The sequence below is a fragment of the Schistocerca gregaria genome, chromosome 11 (assembly GCF_023897955.1).
Source record: "Schistocerca gregaria isolate iqSchGreg1 chromosome 11, iqSchGreg1.2, whole genome shotgun sequence".
NCBI classification, from domain to species: Eukaryota; Metazoa; Arthropoda; class Insecta; order Orthoptera; family Acrididae; genus Schistocerca; species Schistocerca gregaria.
The window spans coordinates 69359560-69378358 of NC_064930.1; the positions used below are offsets into that span (position 1 = coordinate 69359560).

An 18799-nucleotide genomic window follows, 5' to 3' on the forward strand; every position below is an offset into this window, starting at 1 on the left:
GAATTGGTTACTTTTGTTTTTAAAAGAATAGTCTAAAACTGACTACTACTGTTGTGTCTACCATAGATTATAATGTTGCTTTCGAGATATTTTATTTCTTTCTTTTATATGTTTCTCAGAATATGATCCGATTTTTTGAGATATTGTTTTATATTTCAATAGTTAGTTTGTGAGTTGACAAAGATAATGAATGCTAGTGGAGAAAAACTGTGGTGATGAACTGATCTGTAGGTAGCCTGAGGTCAACATTAGTGTGTAATGTTACAGTTTGATTGTGATTTGTTCAAGCCAAGAAATGTGACCAGAGGAAAAGTTGCTGTAGTGATGGACTGATCTGCTGCATAGTCCCATAGTCCAGTTTTTTTTTTTTTTTTTTTTTTTTTTTTTGGGTGGGGGGGTGCGTTTTCAGAATATCCCAATTTTCGAGGTGGCAGTTACACTGCGACATAAGGAAGTATGTTTAAATTTTATAGAATATTTTGTTGTATATGACAGCATTGTACACAATATATTCAATTATGCCACCAGATTATTTCAGACACGTGGCATCATGACAGTGTTTATCATCCACCATTTTGTCTAATCACTTATCTCGCAATTTGATGTGTTCCCGTCACCATCAGTCACCACTCAAACACTTTTTAAGTGCAGCACACAATGGCAATACTGCCGATAGTAGGCGCACTTTTAGCCCTTCAATCTGCTAAAATTAAAACCTTGCCACATGGAACTATGAGTAGAAGCAAGCTGTGCAATAATGGAAACTGTAGTTAATCTTTAGCACAAGACTTGGTTCATGAAGTATTAGTAAGTGTTAGCAAGAAACTTGACAAACTACACCACCACTCATTAATTTCAGTACTTGCAATAAATGACATCTAGTTCTCTGTAGATAAGGTCTAATACCGTGGGTACAGTAGATGAAGCAAAGGAATAGTACAACAGTTTTACACATGTCATGATTTTTGTTTGTGGTCATTGAGATACAGTAGTATCCAACAAACAATGTTGTGTACATAAACGTTATGTACCTATGACATGTTTGTTTACCCATTTGCTGACGGATGCTGCATTTGGTGCATCTGTGTTGATGTGATGTCCGCAGTGAACGACAAGCATTGCTACAATACATGACATGTGGTTCCTGCATGTGAAGTCCTTTGTGACACTGAAGTGAGCACATTGCTAGTATGGCTCCATAAGTGTAGATATCCATAGAAAAATGTGCTGCAATTGTAACACTTAGCCATACAGGTTTATCTATTCACCAAATTGCGAAACAATGGTGTGTGTGTATAGGGGGCGGAGGCTGGGGGGGTGGGGGGGTTGCAGTACACCCTGCACTGCCAGAAGACAACAGACAGCAATAAGGACATAGCACACCCAGGATGATCTCTTAAAACAAGTAAAAGTGAAGATAAATATATTTACCAATAAGAGAAATAGATTCAAAACAGCGCCCTAAATTCATGCAGAATTGGTAAAAACGAACACATCATCTGTGGCAACCGTAAAAAGGAGACCGACTGAAGCCAGCTTGAAAGGATGTGTCACAGTGAGGAAACCCCTTCTAAAGCTCGTAAATAAACAGAAGAGACTTGAATGGGCTACAAAACATTGTAATCGGACATTGGAAGAGTGGATAAAGGTGTTATTCACTGATTAAGTTAGAGATTTTTGGAACCAGAAGGAGAATATTTGTTCGGCGATTTCTGGGGGGGAAAGGGTAGTTCAGCAATGTATTCTACCTACAGTTAAATGTGGTGGAGGTTCTGTTATGGTTTGGGGATGTTTTGCCAGAGACAGAGTTGGCGACATAGTGAAAGTAGAAGGATGTATGGATCAGAAGCAGTACCACTGCATACTTCGGTATCGTGCAATACAAAGTGGATTGAGCTTAATAGGGAAAGAGTTCACCTTACAACAGGATAACGACACAAAACATCGGTTGACATACTGTACAAACTACATTGCATCAAAGGAAAAACTGAAAGTACTGAATGGTATGGTATGGTATGGCCGTCCCAAATTCCAGACTGTAATGCCATTGAGATGGTCTGGAATGAAGTGAAGAGATGTATCAGGAAAGTTAATATATCCAGCAAGGAACATCTCTGGAATATTGTTAAGGATGTGTGGAATCATATAGATTCACGATACCTACAAAAGCTAGTTGACAACATGCCTAGAGTTTGTGAAGTAGCCATTAAAACCAAAGGTCGATACTCTTATGAAAGTAAAATAAAATAGTTGTGATTATATTATATATGTGGAAGTTATTAAAGTTATATTTTGTGAGAAATAATGTTTGATTTGTGTTGTGAATCTCAAATACCAGGGTGTATTTAAATTAATGAGTGGCACTGTATTTCTCTGGTATACTGATGCACTTTCAACGATGACCAGAAGTAAACAGAAATGTGTCACAAAGTTAATACATTTTGTCATTATACTCATTCAAGTATTAAATGCAATGCATCAGGTTTGGTAAGATGTAATACGAAACATAATGAAGGGTGAAGCTGTCCTCACTTCGAAGGGTAATGTGGCCGTCCACAACGTCGTAGACAAGTCTGCAAATGTTTACGTGACCACTGATAGCAGCATCGTTGCTCACCTGAGCATGTCTGAATTGTGTGACAGTTCCCAGATAGGTCTATGCCGTCCCTCGGAAGCCCACATTCGAACTTGCTCAGTTGGCTGTAGGTACACGAGTATGTCTCCACAGTATGGTCGCCTGCCTGCTTCACTCGTTTGCACCACACTGAGCCTTCTGGCTGTGAGTATTCCCTATTAAAGGATAGCGCTCTGGTAGCTATGCCACTATGCTACCTGTTGGCAGACGACGACGACGACAACGACAACAACTGAGAAGAAGAAAAAGAAGAAGAGGAAAAGAAGAAAAAGAAGAAGAGGAAAAGAAGAAAAAGAAGAAGAGGAAAAGAAGAAAAAGAAGAAGAGGAAAAGAAGAAAAAGAAGAAGAGGAAAAGAAGAAAAAGAAGAAGAGGAAAAGAAGAAAAAGAAGAAGAGGAAAAGAAGAAAAAGAAGAAGAGGAAAAGAAGAAAAAGAAGAAGAGGAAAAGAAGAAAAAGAAGAAGAGGAAAAGAAGAAAAAGAAGAAGAGGAAAAGAAGAAAAAGAAGAAGAGGAAAAGAAGAAAAAGAAGAAGAGGAAAAGAAGAAAAAGAAGAAGAGGAAAAGAAGAAAAAGAAGAAGAGGAAAAGAAGAAAAAGAAGAAGAGGAAAAGAAGAAAAAGAAGAAGAGGAAAAGAAGAAGAAGAAGAGGAAAAGAAGAAGAAAAAGAAGAAGAGGAAAAGAAGAAGAAAAAGAAGAAGAGGAAAAGAAGAAAAAGAAGAAGAGGAGGAAAAGAAGAAGAAGAGGAAAAGGAGGAAAAGAAGAAGAAGAGGAAAAGGAGGAAAAGAAGAAGAAGAGGAAAAGGAGGAAAAGAAGAAGAAGAGGAAAAGGAGGAAAAGAAGAAGAAGAGGAAAAGGAGGAAAAGAAGAAGAAGAGGAAAAGGAGGAAAAGAAGAAGAAGAGGAAAAGGAGGAAAAGAAGAAGAAGAGGAAAAGGAGGAAAAGAAGAAGAAGAGGAAAAGGAGGAAAAGAAGAAGAAGAGGAAAAGGAGGAAAAGAAGAAGAAGAGGAAAAGGAGGAAAAGAAGAAGAAGAGGAAAAGGAGGAAAAGAAGAAGAAGAGGAAAAGGAGGAAAAGAAGAAGAAGAGGAAAAGGAGGAAAAGAAGAAGAAGAGGAAAAGGAGGAAAAGAAGAAGAAGAGGAAAAGGAGGAAAAGAAGAAGAAGAGGAAAAGGAGGAAAAGAAGAAGAAGAGGAAAAGGAGGAAAGAAGAAGAAGAGGAAAAGGAGGAAAAGAAGAAGAAGAGGAAAAGGAGGAAAAGAAGAAGAAGAGGAAAAGGAGGAAAAGAAGAAGAAGAGGAAAAGGAGGAAAAGAAGAAGAAGAGGAAAAGGAGGAAAAGAAGAAGAAGAGGAAAAGGAGGAAAAGAAGAAGAAGAGGAAAAGGAGGAAAAGAAGAAGAAGAGGAAAAGGAGGAAAAGAAGAAGAAGAGGAAAAGGAGGAAAAGAAGAAGAAGAGGAAAAGGAGGAAAAGAAGAAGAAGAGGAAAAGGAGGAAAAGAAGAAGAAGAGGAAGAAGAAGAGGAAAAGGAGGAAAAGAAGAAGAAGAGGAAAAGGAGGAAAAGAAGAAGAAGAGGAAAAGGAGGAAAAGAAGAAGAAGAGGAAAAGGAGGAAAAGAAGAAGAAGAGGAAAAGGAGGAAAAGAAGAAGAAGAGGAAAAGGAGGAAAAGAAGAAGAAGAGGAAAAGGAGGAAAAGAAGAAGAAGAGGAAAAGGAGGAAAAGAAGAAGAAGAGGAAAAGGAGGAAAAGAAGAAGAAGAGGAAAAGGAGGAAAAGAAGAAGAAGAGGAAAAGGAGGAAAAGAAGAAGAAGAGGAAAAGGAGGAAAAGAAGAAGAAGAGGAAAAGGAGGAAAAGAAGAAGAAGAGGAAAAGGAGGAAAAGAAGAAGAAGAGGAAAAGGAGGAAAAGAAGAAGAAGAGGAAAAGGAGGAAAAGAAGAAGAAGAGGAAAAGGAGGAAAAGAAGAAGAAGAGGAAAAGGAGGAAAAGAAGAAGAAGAGGAAAAGGAGGAAAAGAAGAAGAAGAGGAAAAGGAGGAAAAGAAGAAGAAGAGGAAAAGGAGGAAAAGAAGAAGAAGAGGAAAAGGAGGAAAAGAAGAAGAAGAGGAAAAGGAGGAAAAGAAGAAGAAGAGGAAAAGGAGGAAAAGAAGAAGAAGAGGAAAAGGAGGAAAAGAAGAAGAAGAGGAAAAGGAGGAAAAGAAGAAGAAGAGGAAAAGGAGGAAAAGAAGAAGAAGAGGAAAAGGAGGAAAAGAAGAAGAAGAGGAAAAGGAGGAAAAGAAGAAGAAGAGGAAAAGGAGGAAAAGAAGAAGAAGAGGAAAAGGAGGAAAAGAAGAAGAAGAGGAAAAGGAGGAAAAGAAGAAGAAGAGGAAAAGGAGGAAAAGAAGAAGAAGAGGAAAAGGAGGAAAAGAAGAAGAAGAGGAAAAGGAGGAAAAGAAGAAGAAGAGGAAAAGGAGGAAAAGAAGAAGAAGAGGAAAAGGAGGAAAAGAAGAAGAAGAGGAAAAGGAGGAAAAGAAGAAGAAGAGGAAAAGGAGGAAAAGAAGAAGAAGAGGAAAAGGAGGAAAAGAAGAAGAAGAGGAAAAGGAGGAAAAGAAGAAGAAGAGGAAAAGGAGGAAAAGAAGAAGAAGAGGAAAAGGAGGAAAAGAAGAAGAAGAGGAAAAGGAGGAAAAGAAGAAGAAGAGGAAAAGGAGGAAAAGAAGAAGAAGAGGAAAAGGAGGAAAAGAAGAAGAAGAGGAAAAGGAGGAAAAGAAGAAGAAGAGGAAAAGGAGGAAAAGAAGAAGAAGAGGAAAAGGAGGAAAAGAAGAAGAAGAGGAAAAGGAGGAAAAGAAGAAGAAGAGGAAAAGGAGGAAAAGAAGAAGAAGAGGAAAAGGAGGAAAAGAAGAAGAAGAGGAAAAGGAGGAAAAGAAGAAGAAGAGGAAAAGGAGGAAAAGAAGAAGAAGAGGAAAAGGAGGAAAGAAGAAGAAAGGAGGAGACTGAGGAGGAGACTGAGGAGGAGACTGAGGAGGAGACTGAGGAGGAGACTGAGGAGGAGACTGAGGAGGAGACTGAGGAGGAGACTGAGGAGGAGACTGAGGAGGAGACTGAGGAGGAGACTGAGGAGGAGACTGAGGAGGAGACTGAGGAGGAGACTGAGGAGGAGACTGAGGAGGAGACTGAGGAGGAGACTGAGGAGGAGACTGAGGAGGAGACTGAGGAGGAGACTGAGGAGGAGACTGAGGAGGAGACTGAGGAGGAGACTGAGGAGGAGACTGAGGAGGAGACTGAGGAGGAGACTGAGGAGGAGACTGAGGAGGAGACTGAGGAGGAGACTGAGGAGGAGACTGAGGAGGAGACTGAGGAGGAGACTGAGGAGGAGACTGAGGAGGAGACTGAGGAGGAGACTGAGGAGGAGACTGAGGAGGAGACTGAGGAGGAGACTGAGGAGGAGACTGAGGAGGAGACTGAGGAGGAGACTGAGGAGGAGACTGAGGAGGAGACTGAGGAGGAGACTGAGGAGGAGACTGAGGAGGAGACTGAGGAGGAGACTGAGGAGGAGACTGAGGAGGAGACTGAGGAGGAGACTGAGGAGGAGACTGAGAAGGAGACTGAGAAGGAGACTGAGAAGGAGACTGAGAAGGAGACTGAGAAGGAGACTGAGAAGGAGACTGAGAAGGAGACTGAGAAGGAGACTGAGAAGGAGACTGAGAAGGAGACTGAGAAGGAGACTGAGAAGGAGACTGAGAAGGAGACTGAGAAGGAGACTGAGAAGGAGACTGAGAAGGAGACTGAGAAGGAGACTGAGAAGGAGACTGAGAAGGAGACTGAGAAGGAGACTGAGAAGGAGACTGAGAAGGAGACTGAGAAGGGAGACTGAGAAGGGAGACTGAGAAGGGAGACTGAGAAGGAGACTGAGAAGGAGACTGAGAAGGGAGACTGAGAAGGAGACTGAGAAGGAGACTGAGAAGGAGACTGAGAAGGAGACTGAGAAGGAGACTGAGAAGGAGACTGAGAAGGAGACTGAGAAGGAGACTGAGAAGGAGACTGAGAAGGAGACTGAGAAGGAGACTGAGAAGGAGACTGAGAAGGAGACTGAGAAGGAGACTGAGAAGGAGACTGAGAAGGAGACTGAGAAGGAGACTGAGAAGGAGACTGAGAAGGAGACTGAGAAGGAGACTGAGAAGGAGACTGAGAAGGAGACTGAGAAGGAGACTGAGAAGGAGACTGAGAAGGAGACTGAGAAGGAGACTGAGAAGGAGACTGAGAAGGAGACTGAGAAGGAGACTGAGAAGGAGACTGAGAAGGAGACTGAGAAGGAGACTGAGAAGGAGACTGAGAAGGAGACTGAGAAGGAGACTGAGAAGGAGACTGAGAAGGAGACTGAGAAGGAGACTGAGAAGGAGACTGAGAAGGAGACTGAGAAGGAGACTGAGAAGGAGACTGAGAAGGAGACTGAGAAGGAGACTGAGAAGGAGACTGAGAAGGAGACTGAGAAGGAGACTGAGAAGGAGACTGAGAAGGAGACTGAGAAGGAGACTGAGAAGGAGACTGAGAAGGAGACTGAGAAGGAGACTGAGAAGGAGAAGAAGCAGAAGAAGAAGAAAATGACAATAATAATTGTTTTATCAGTAACATCTGTTATCCCCAGGTGTCACATGCCTTTATCAGATCAAAATCTGATATCTTTCCTGGTGTACTAATGCCACCTCTCCCCCAGCAATGTATTCTGGTTACATTCACTCAATATTGAAAACAATTATTGATAAAATTATTTAAATGGATAGATAAAAAATTACTCACCGAGCGGCGGCAGTACACACCCATTAAAGACTGTCCTGATTGACAAGCTTTTGGAGCCAGTGGCTCCCTCAGGCAGAAAGACTGAAGGGGAAGGAAGAAGGGTGAACGAAAAGCACTTGAGAGGTCTAGGAAAAGGGGTAGATTTTGGGGAAAGTCACCCAAAACGTGGGTCGTGGGAGACTTACCGTAAGTTGTCACCGCTTGGTGAGTATATTTTCATCCATCCAGTTGAATAATTCACTCAATATTGAAATAGTCTAGTATTTTGGGTAAACTGGGCAGGGAATTCGAAATTTTTTATATTAATCTATGGAAAAAGGTGGTTAGACTCACTGAAGGGGTAGTCCCAAGATCAACATTCCAGTAACTAGTTAGAAATAATAAAATTCTTCTGCTTCCATGTATTTACATAGTAGAAAATATTGTAATAATAGTTTAATCATCAGTAACAATCCCTACAGAACTTGATGGTGCTGCACAGAAAGTGTTACGTGCAAAGCGCACCAATAAGAATGAATTTGAAAGTGTGAATAATTGCAAGATTTGAGACAAGAAAGTGATAAAAGGTACCCAGTGTAGCAACTGTCAGCATTGGTTCCATGAAAATGCTCCACAGCAAGCATAAAATTCAAAACTGATGATCATTCATGGTCTTTTCTCAGTGCTAGTAATGCCTGTGAATGAAAATTTATATACTTAATCACTGACAACAACAAAATATTCAGAGTACTTCAAAGTGATACATTTGCTGGAAATAAAAAATACACTGCTCTGAAAGATAAGTACACGAGTACTTTTGAGATTAAATAGTAATCTGTTTGCTGCGTACCAGCTGTCTATTTATTATTTTATTTAATTGTCCTGTAAATTAAGTCTGCGCTGTGTATAGTAGGCACCTGACCAGCTTTTGAATACTACAAACACTTCTTACACTAAAACACAATTACTGTTAATCTAGAAATAATATCCTAAATAATGTATTACAATTTATATTTGACACAATTAGCGGGGGGGGGGGGGGGGGGTGAGCAAGGAACTGCCATTTGATTTTACACCAAAAACTGGCCGACACTCAGTGCTGTATGCACAGGTGCATTATTTTTGTGAAAAACCTGATCTGATTGCCACGTTGTCATTCTTCTCACTGCTCCATGTTATAATTTTAAGATTTCAAGGTAGTAACAAATTCTTGGTGGATGGTGACCTTGATGCTGAAGGAACAACAAACCAACATTGTCTTCAAATGGGACCTCACCTGCCTTCCTTTGTTTCATCTTGGCAATGAAGGAGTCTTCTACCTGAATTTTTATCAGTTTCTGTTTATACACATGAACACAACAATTTGTTGCCTGTGATGACTTTTGCGGCAAAAATCAAGAGCAACTTGAGACTGTTCTGTCAATTACTGGAAACACACAGGCGACTGGCTCTGATCGTCAGGAAGCACATGCCGGATGATTTTGCTGCAACAAGTTTCATCTCCAGATGTTCACTAGAAATTGGCTGGCACAAATGCCAGGATATTCAAATTACTTCCACCAATTCATCGATTGTTCTACGACGATCAAACATGTATGATCGCAACATGTTTTTTTTCCCATTGTTTTCATCTTCTCTGGAAGTCCAGGGTTGTCCCTGTGGTGATATGCCTTCAACAGACTTTGATCACTGTTGGGGAAATACACACTTGTAAATCCTCACCTGCTCAAAACTTCCTCCTACCATAACAGAAAACAGAACGTGGCGTCAACACGTTGGTATTTAATGTCAGTCACTGGGGAAAAAAGGTAACTGAACATGTGAAACAGTGATTACAGAAACAGTCATGCTGACTACAATAACATTTGCACACAATGCTACTGCACGAACTTATCCAAAATAGTACCAAGTGAAGGTACCTTCTAGTGATAGATTCGGAAACTAGCCATTCACCAACTACAGAAAATTTCTTAGTTTTGGGCCCACCCTAATGTGTGACCACATTTGGAGCAAAAAACAAACATACATACATACAAACATACATACATACATACATACATACATACAAACATACAAACATACATACATACAAACATACATACAAACATACATACATACATACAAACAAACATACAAACATACATACAAACAACATACAAACAAACAAGACAAACAAACAAACAAGACAGACAAACAAACAAGACAGACAAACAAACAAACAAGACAGACAAACAAACAAACAAGACAGACAAACAAACAAACAAGACAGACAAACAAACAAACAAACAAACAAACAAGACAGAAAAGGCAGCCAGTTTCAGGCGTAAAAATAACACTATAGGGTTTAAAACAACTTTACTATCCATTTTATTCTGCATAAAGAAATATACAAGTGTTTATATACAAACCAGAAAAATACATGCTTATCAGTAATACACTTGCCCATTTGGATTATAAAAGTAACAGAAATGCCACTACTTATGGCAGACAACAAAAATTTAAATTTCACACGTCCACTGAAGCACAATCCGCAAAACGCTCAAGCATTTTAAAAAAAGTAATAATTAAAACTGTTGGTAAAAACTGAGTGCCGGGAATGTAAGCAAACCCAGAGGAGCATCGAGTCTGTCGCGGGCAGCGGCGACGGTACACAGCCTTCTGCTAAGAGACACAACAGAAATAAGTTATTCCTCGCCTCGGCTGAAAGTACTTCGGGGTAAATCTGCTTTCCCTACAATTACACGCTCACGCTGCAGCACACACTATCGACCGAGGCAGGTCAGTCCACAACTTATCTTGACGACAGCTGTCGACGGAGGCGACAGCAGCCAGAGGTGAGATTCGCCGGACAGGTCGGGGGCAGGTGCGGGGGTGTCGGCGTTGTGGGGATCCCCCGCGTGGCGGGCGGGGACTCCCCCGCGTGGCGGGCAGTGCCTCCGCATCCTCACATATGTATCGTGGCGGCCGTGTAGCGCGCTTCGCCCCTCCGCCAGCTCCACTGGCTTGGCCGATACTGCAACAAGAATCCAAACATCTGTGTAAGGAAACTGATATGGGTATTGCTATGCACTGACGGGCAGGTCTTTGCAGCCTTCCGCAAAATTTAGACTGGCTGGTTAAACAGTGCTGTTCTGTTAGAGTTGTAATGAATTTGATCTCGGCTTCACAAAATTCAATAATAAAATATTTTTTTTCGTGATCTTCATTGTGGTGGGTCTACAATTGTGATGAATTTTTTAAATAATTTTAGCTGACACTTTCTTAATTGGATGTACTGTTTTACAATTTTGGCCTCAGTCCATTTTCATGTATCTAAAACATTACCACTGACAATAGAAAACATTGAAAAAGAACTGTTCTTAAAAATGTGGCTATAAGTAACTGTTATGCTAAAAACTTGCTGGACATACAATTGAAAAGGATGTCAGAATATTTTTTGTTGTCAGGAATATACTAAATTATATACTATATACTAAATTAATTGTAAAAAAAACTCTAAACTGGACGATACAAGGAAACTTAGCACATGATATTAAGAACATACCTTTGCTGCACTCTAAGACACCAACCACAAAGTGCCTAATAGCAATACATAACTATAAACATTACATAAGTTACAGAAACGCGAAGTCATGGATGTGATGGAAGAAATTGAACATAGTATTATATAAATAGAAAGATCTACGGACTGAAAAATTCCTGGACAACTTTTCACAAGTTCTGCAACAAAGCATTACATATAATTACCGTTATGTCCTTGAATAAATATGACTAATGAGAAAGAAATGCAACAATAATGCAGGTCATTTAAGGTTTCACAACATTTTGACAGTTTTCCTTACTGTTTCAACTACTGTGATCAACTTTATATGCAAAATCTTTCTTATAACTATTCATAAATGAAACAAACACATGTTTCTGATTTATTTTTATAGGAATTACATGCAGTCATACTTACAACAACAATGAACAATAATTAACATACATAAGAATAATGTCCTACATGGCTCAACTAAAAAATTTCTGTAAAATAATTGTAATCTTCCAAGTGCACGTATCTTAGAAATGTTGACCTTACTATAAGAGCTTTGCAGGAACTGCTAAAAATTAACACGCTCCTAAAATTATGAGAAACTATTTTCAATTTATTGTATGACAACGATCCCAGTTATGAGAGTAAAGAAATACATGGGATACTAGTAACAAACACACTATAACGTAAGGTATAATTCTCCTAGTGTACTTCAGAATATGACATTCTCTAGTGATACTAATGCATCCAATGTATAATATTCAGTTTTAGATACTTGAAAATGGCCCAAGGCCGAAATAGTAATAAGAAATCAAATAGAAAAAAATATCAGGTGAAGACATCACAAAATCGTTTAACAATATTTTTACATCTATATTTATAATTCTAATGACATTTATATATTTTCATGCACAAACCAATACAAAAAACCTGCATAAATAGTATTTACACTCAAATGAGATTAATTACTGTGCATATTTCATGTGCTTTTTATATTTAACCTTTTGTTGTTAAAATTGCATTTGAAATAATAATACTGTTGATGTCATGGTGGTATTTGTTTTTGAAACATACGGAAATTGTACATATATAAACAAAATGTATGCGACTTTGTTAAAAAATACTGTATTGCTTGTATTGTAATAAATATCCTCGGTGCGTTAAGTTTTGGCTGGAGTCTTAGTAGTACGTCTAACATGTTCATGTGTGTTGTTTGGATGCAATGTGGAATGAAAATTATGAATAAAATGTTAAATAGCAAAACAAAAACCTGTAACACTTCGTTTAATGGCATGTATAGATGTATATAAAACAATGGAAACAATTTTACAGGTAGGTACATCAATCTGTCACGAAAGTGTGCCAACAAGAATGAGTAGAAAATCAATGACAAACAGAAGATACGTAAAATAACTTTAATAATCTCAACTTAAATCCCTGAAAATTCTAACACTTTTCCCATATTTATTCTCCAGGTATTACAAAAATGATCCAAACAAGACCACAATAGAACCTAATGAGGTTTACTAAGAATTATTATTTCAATTATTTCAGCTAATATTCACTACCCTTTTATTCATATTTCACACGACATTTCAGGAAATTTTTCTCATTTTCCATAAGAGAAGTTACGTATAAACAAACCCACCATTTTCATTCACAGTTACAGGCTTTAGTCAAAGGGATCAAATCAGACAATTGTTTCAGTGTAGTGAAAAGTAAGATACATGTTACAGGGCCCATATGATGCAAAAGCAGTATTCTTTTATTATTATTTGATTTGTAAAACGAGATAGGTGTGTGTGTGAAACTAACACTCTTTATCTATAACTGCAAGATTTGTTTGGGAGTCAAAAATATTTCTTATCATGACAATACTGTAGTTATGCCCCCAAATTTATTTTTATGTAGTGTTCAGGTCAGTACGACCCAAAAAGAAATCTCTATAATATTGCTAAGGTTGCCTTCCACCCCACTAGGAAATTTACTGCATGTGGAGTGAGTATATTTACACTCTGATTCCCTCATATATTCCTCGGATGTTTGTTAACAAAGCTGAGTTTTGCGCAAGCAGTCCTTTCTAAATCCGTGCTCATTCTTCTGTCCAGATGCTTCCTGCCTCCAAAAAATTTATTATATTTGAATTTAGAGTTAGCTCAATAATACTGGCACAAATTGAAGCTAAGAATATTGCTCTGAAAGGAAGTGATAAATAACAACCAAAGATATGCACTTGCAACTGATGATGAATGGCTGCGAATATTAGCAATATTAAAGAGCAATCTCGTGGTTGCTGTCAGAAATCTATTTAATACAGTTAGACACAGGACTTTCATTCCACATACATGGGAATTTCCTAGAGACCAATAAGCTTATGACCACAGATCAGCAGGTAGGAGACGAGGTACTGGTGGAATTAAAGCAGCGTGGAGCGGGCGGGAGACGTTCTTGGGTAGCTCAGTTGGTAGAGCACTTGCCTGCGAAAGGCAGAGGTCCCAATTCGAGTCTCGGTCCAGCACACAGTTGTAATGTGCCAGGAAGTTTCATATAAAATTTCATTCTAGATGAGCACAGTTTTAGAAAGCATCACTTGGGCAAAACACAGCTAGTCCTTTTCTCCAGGATACACTGCGACCCATGGATGAAGGGCAACAGACAGATACCGTATTTCAGAAATTCCGGAAAGCATTTGCATGGTGCCCCGTTGCAGGCTGTTAAAAAGATATGAATGTATGTAATGTGTTCTCAGATATGTGGGTGGCTCGGAGACTTTATAAGTAATAGTGCGATAGGACTGCTGTTATTTTCTATACGTAATGATCTGGCAGAAAGGGTAAACAGCGGCCTGTGGCTGTTTACTGGGGTGTACTGGAACGTGTTGTCATTGAGTGGCTTTACGAGGATACAATATTACTTAGACAAAATTTCTAGTTGGTGCCACGAATGGCGGCTAGTTCTAAACATGGGAAAATGTAAGTTAATGCATGTGAGTAGGAAAAACAAATCTAATGTGCAAATATAGCATTAGTAGCATCCTGCTCGACATTCACATCATTAAAATTGAGTGTAACATTGGAACGCAATACGAAATGGAATAAGCAAATGCGGATTTTGGTGGGGAAGGGAAATCGTAGGCTTTGGTTTATTGGGAAAATAGTGTCGTTCATCTGTAAAGGAGACAGCATGGGGAAGGGAAATCGTAGGCTTTGGTTTATTGGGAAAATAGTGTCGTTCGTCTGTAAAGGAGACAGCATGTAGGATGCTAGTGCAACCCATTGTTGAGTATTGCTAGAGAATTTGCGATCCTTGCCAGGCTGGGTTTGGAAGATACTAAAGCAATTCAGAGGCAAGCTGCTAAATTTCTTACTGGTAGCTTTGAACAATATGCGAGTGTTAAGAGATTATTCAGGAATGCAAATGAGACACTCTGAAAGAAAGGCGGTATTCTCTTAGAGAAATGCTACTGAGCGTTTTAAGCTGACTGCAGAATGGTTCTACTGATGTAAACACACATTTCGTGTAAGGACTATGAAGATATGAGAAATAAGGGCTCGTGGAGGCATATAGACAGCTGTTTTCCAGTTACACTGTTGCAAGGGTACCATCTGCTGCATGCAGTATGGTGCCTTGTGGAATATGGACATAGGTGTAGATCGATGGACACCTGAAAATAATTTTTAAAGAATCTAGAGCCATGCGATTTGAGGCGCCATGACACGGATTGCGCACCCCCTCCCGCTGGTGTGTGTGTGTGTGTGTGTGTGTGTGTGTGTGTGTGTGTGTGTGTGTGTGTGTGTGTGTTCTTAGCGTAAGTTAGTTTAAGTAGGTGTATGTCTGGGGACTGATGACCTCAGCAGTTTGGCCCCTCAGCAATTCACACGCATTTGAACATGAGAAAAAAATCTGGACTTAGATATGTACTCTGCAAGCCATCGACAATGTGTGGCGAAGAGCAGTTGGTACCACTGCTGATCATTCCCTTTAATGTTTCACTCTTAAATGGAATGAGGTGGGGGGGGGGGGGGGGGGGAATAAAAGACTGTCTCTGTGCCCATGTGAACCTCTTAACTTGTGTTTGTGGTCCTTACGCTGGATGTAGATTTGTGGCAGTAGAATCATTCTGCGATGAGCTACAAATGCCAGCTCCATAAATCTTCTCAAAAGCATTTTGCAAAAATAATGTCTTTTTCCATCCCTGGGTTGTCATTTGAATTCATGAACCGTCTCCATAATGCTCACTTGGTGATCAAATCTAATGGTAGTAAATCTAAGAACGCTTCTGAATTGCCTTGATGTCTTCCTTTAAACAGACCTGGTGGGGGATCTGGAAGACTGGCTCAAGAATGGGTTTCATTACTGTTCTATACACAGTCTCCTTTATAGATGAGCAACAAGTCAACCATTCACATTTCCTGCAACCGACCTTACATGCTCTCTGTTTTTCATAGTCCCAGATACTCTATTTCATGACTGCATCAAACAGCACACCACCAATACTGTTTTTTCCCACTAATTTGCATAAACTTAAATTCTCTCACACTTGGAGCAAGCTGCCAGTCCAGATTGAGAAATACTGCCTCAGTGTTTCTGTAACTCCTGTACACCATAGCTCATCAGCAAACAGTCACTGATAGCTGTTCCTCTCATCTGTCAGATCATTTATGTCCATGCAGAAAAATGCTCCAGTTGAAGTGCTGTGAAGGTGAATATGCTGCCATTCAAAACATTCCGACAGAAAAGTGGGAAACTAGCTGCTTCAATCCTAATTCAGCAGTCCCCCCTCACACTCCCACTGTTGTTTTCCCCAGTCTATCCTTTTTCCCACATTGATGTACAGTATATTGCACTGCTGCTGCCTGCAGTGTATCTTAGCAACTCAAAAATTCTGAGGGTCCAACTTTTTTTTTTTTTTTCCCCTGTGTAGCCATGTGTTTAGAATTTGTCCAAAATCCACCCTCCCCTATACTTACGTTTTAACCTTTGCTGTTCTAGGAGTGTCCATACAACCAAAGCTGTGTATGGACTCTGTATTGTTCATTTACACTGTCTCCTTTCTCCTCTGCTCCTCTTCTTCTGCCTCCATCCAACTCTCCCCCCTCTTTCATAGCCACATTTTCTCTCTCTCTCTCTCTCTCTCTCTCTCTCTCTCTCTCTCTGTCTCTCTCTCTGTGACTGATAGCACAAAAAATTGTGAATATATTCGTGTGCCAAAATTTTTGTTGACTAAGGCAGAATGAGGACTGACTCAGTAGATTCCTCACATTCTGTGCCAGAATGTTTTAAAGAGGAACTTATTCCTCTTTATACTGCTCAGACGTGGGAACTTTTATGCTGGTTTCTTTCTTTCTTTCTTTCCCTTGCTACATGAGGGTGCGCCGATATAAAGAACCTTCTGGAAGTCAGTAAAGTTTTGACAGTTTATTTATATTTACGAACTTTGACACACATAAACATAGAATAAATTCGCATAAGTATAACAAATCCAGTCTGTTAAGGATCGCAAATTCTCTAGCAATACTCAACAATGGGTTGCACTAGCATCCTATATGCTGTCTCCTTTACAGATGAACGACACTATTTTCCCAATAAACCAAAGCCTACCATTTCCCTTCCCCACCAAAATCCGCATTTGCTCATTCCATTTCGTATTGCGTTGCAATGTTACACTCTGAATTTTAATGACGTGAAAGTCGAGCAGGATGCTACTAATGCTATATCTGAACATTACAGATTTGTTTTTCCTACTCACATGCATTAACTTACATTAACTTACATTTTCCCATGTTTAGAACTAGCCGCCATTCGTGGCACCAACTAGAAATTTTGTCTAAGTAATATTGTATCCTCCCAAAGCCACTCAATGACAACACCTTCCAGTACACCCCAGTAAACAGCCACAGGCCGCTGTTTACCCATTCCGCCATATCATTACGTATAGAAAATAACAGCAGTCCTCTCACACTATTACTTATAAAGTCTCCGAGCCACCAACATATCTGAGAACACATTACATACATTCATATCTTTTTAACAGCCTGCAACGGGGCACCATGCAAATGCTTTCCGGAATTTCTGAAATACGGTATCTGTCTGTTGCCCTTCATCCATGGGTCGCAGTGTATCCTGGAGAAAAGGACTAGCTGAGTTTTGCCCAAGTGATGCTTTCTAAAACTGTGCTAATCTAGAATGAAATTTTCACTCTACAGCGAAGTGTGCACCGATATGAAACTTCCTAGCCGATCAAAACTGTGTGCCAGACCGAGACTCGAACTCGGGACCTATTACGGGCATATGCTCTACCAACTGACCTACTCAAGCACGACTCATGCCCCGTCCTCACTGCTTTAATTCCGCCAGTACCTCGTCTCCTACCTGCTGATCTGTGGTCATAAGCTTGCCGGTCTCTAGGAAATTTACTGCATGTTGACTGAGTATATTTACTCTCTGATGCCCTCGTATGTTCTTTGTATCTAATATTGAAATTCCATGCAGTCATCCCAAAATATTTATATTTATATTTTCACAAAGTGAAAAAACTGAGTTGCTTAAACAATAATATTTTATTGTTTATAACTAGTTACAGAATAAATTAATTCTATATTCTGTTGTATAATAAAGTGTGAAAGAGGTAAGGTTGCCTTCGACCCATGTCAGTGGAATGAAAGTCCTGTGTCTGACTATTAAATATTTTTCGACAGCAACCACAACATTGCTTGTCAGACTGTTTCCCCTCCCTCTTCCCCCCCCCCTTCATTTTGTGGGTTTTCCTGTTAGTATGGCCAAAGGAACAAACCGATCATTGCTGTCGAGATCCCACAATCGCTATTTTATGAAATGGAACACAGAACTTTTGTTCCGCAAACAACATATGGTGGAAGACATCTTATTTCTTTTACACTTCATTGTACACCAGATGACGGAACTGTATTATTCTGAAAGCAGTCGGGAACTATCAAATATTATTGGTTCAACGAATGATCAAGTTTCCTCCATTTTCTGAAAACAGACATGTACAGTTGTGGTAGGCCTATGAAAAGATCACTCTGAAATATGTTTATAGTTGTTCATTTGACTTTGATGTTTGGCGCATGTAAACAGCTGGTGCTCACACGGTGTGTGACACACCATACCCCACGACTCTACTCACCCTGATGAGGAACTGGCCAGAGGCTGTGTGCGGGTTGCGGTAGGCGTACAGGATCCACACACCCGTCGCGCACACCAGCGTCACCACACTCAGGATCGCCACCACGCCAGACACGCTCACCGAGGAGCTGCTCGGAGATCCTGCCGTGCAGAGGGAGAGAAACATCTGTCAGCATCTCCGTGAGTTTCCGCACAACTTCGGTAGAAAGATTTGCAGGTAGTGTTACTTCAGTTTTATTTTTATTTTGTGTCTTACAAGGAAGCCTTACGAATTGGCCCTCTTATATTTTCTTCGTACTCATAGCATAAGTGGCTTGGAGCCCAAATATCTATTTCCTAAAGTGATAAGGCACTTTTTTTTTCTTTAAAGGTAAACCATTTCAAGATTAGTAGATTTACAAGTGCTGTTAATTTAACAAGCATTTGGTGTATTTCATTGAGAAATTCACCAGCCAGTGAGTCAGTAGGGCATTACTTTAGTAATTGTGAAGTTGCTGTTTGAATTCTCAGTGGCAGCAACTTGTTTATACTTTTTTTTAAACTCAATACTTATTAGCAAGAACTAGGACCCTGCAAATCTGAATTAACGAATAGCTTATATATTTTTTAAGATGTGGTATGAGACCATTCCAAATAAATTAAAAATTCGTACAAAAACAAAAAGCTTTAAAGAGTAAATTAAATATTTCTTGACATTGCACAATATTACAGACGTACATAATTCTTCCATTTAATGATTAGACTTTTCCATTCGTTATAAAGT

At 39.7% G+C, this 18799-nt stretch overlaps 1 protein-coding gene across 3 annotated transcripts in view; it reads right to left on the reverse strand.

Moving 5' to 3' along the window:
• LOC126295210 (plexin domain-containing protein 1) overlaps positions 1 to 18799 on the reverse strand; it is a 1111099-nt gene that overhangs the window by 725174 nt on the left and 367126 nt on the right. For 2 of the 3 annotated variants that reach the window (XM_049987547.1, XM_049987548.1), the window contains 2 exons: positions 18038 to 18177; positions 9702 to 10371 (listed from right to left, as the gene is read on the reverse strand). The exons of the other annotated variant lie outside the window; for it this stretch is intronic. In XM_049987547.1, coding sequence (XP_049843504.1) covers positions 10303 to 10371; positions 18038 to 18177 — 209 coding nt within the window. In that variant the 3' untranslated portion in view covers positions 9702 to 10302. Of the gene's footprint in view, positions 1 to 9701; positions 10372 to 18037; positions 18178 to 18799 lie in introns of those variants that run through there. 3 annotated transcript variants of the gene reach the window in all.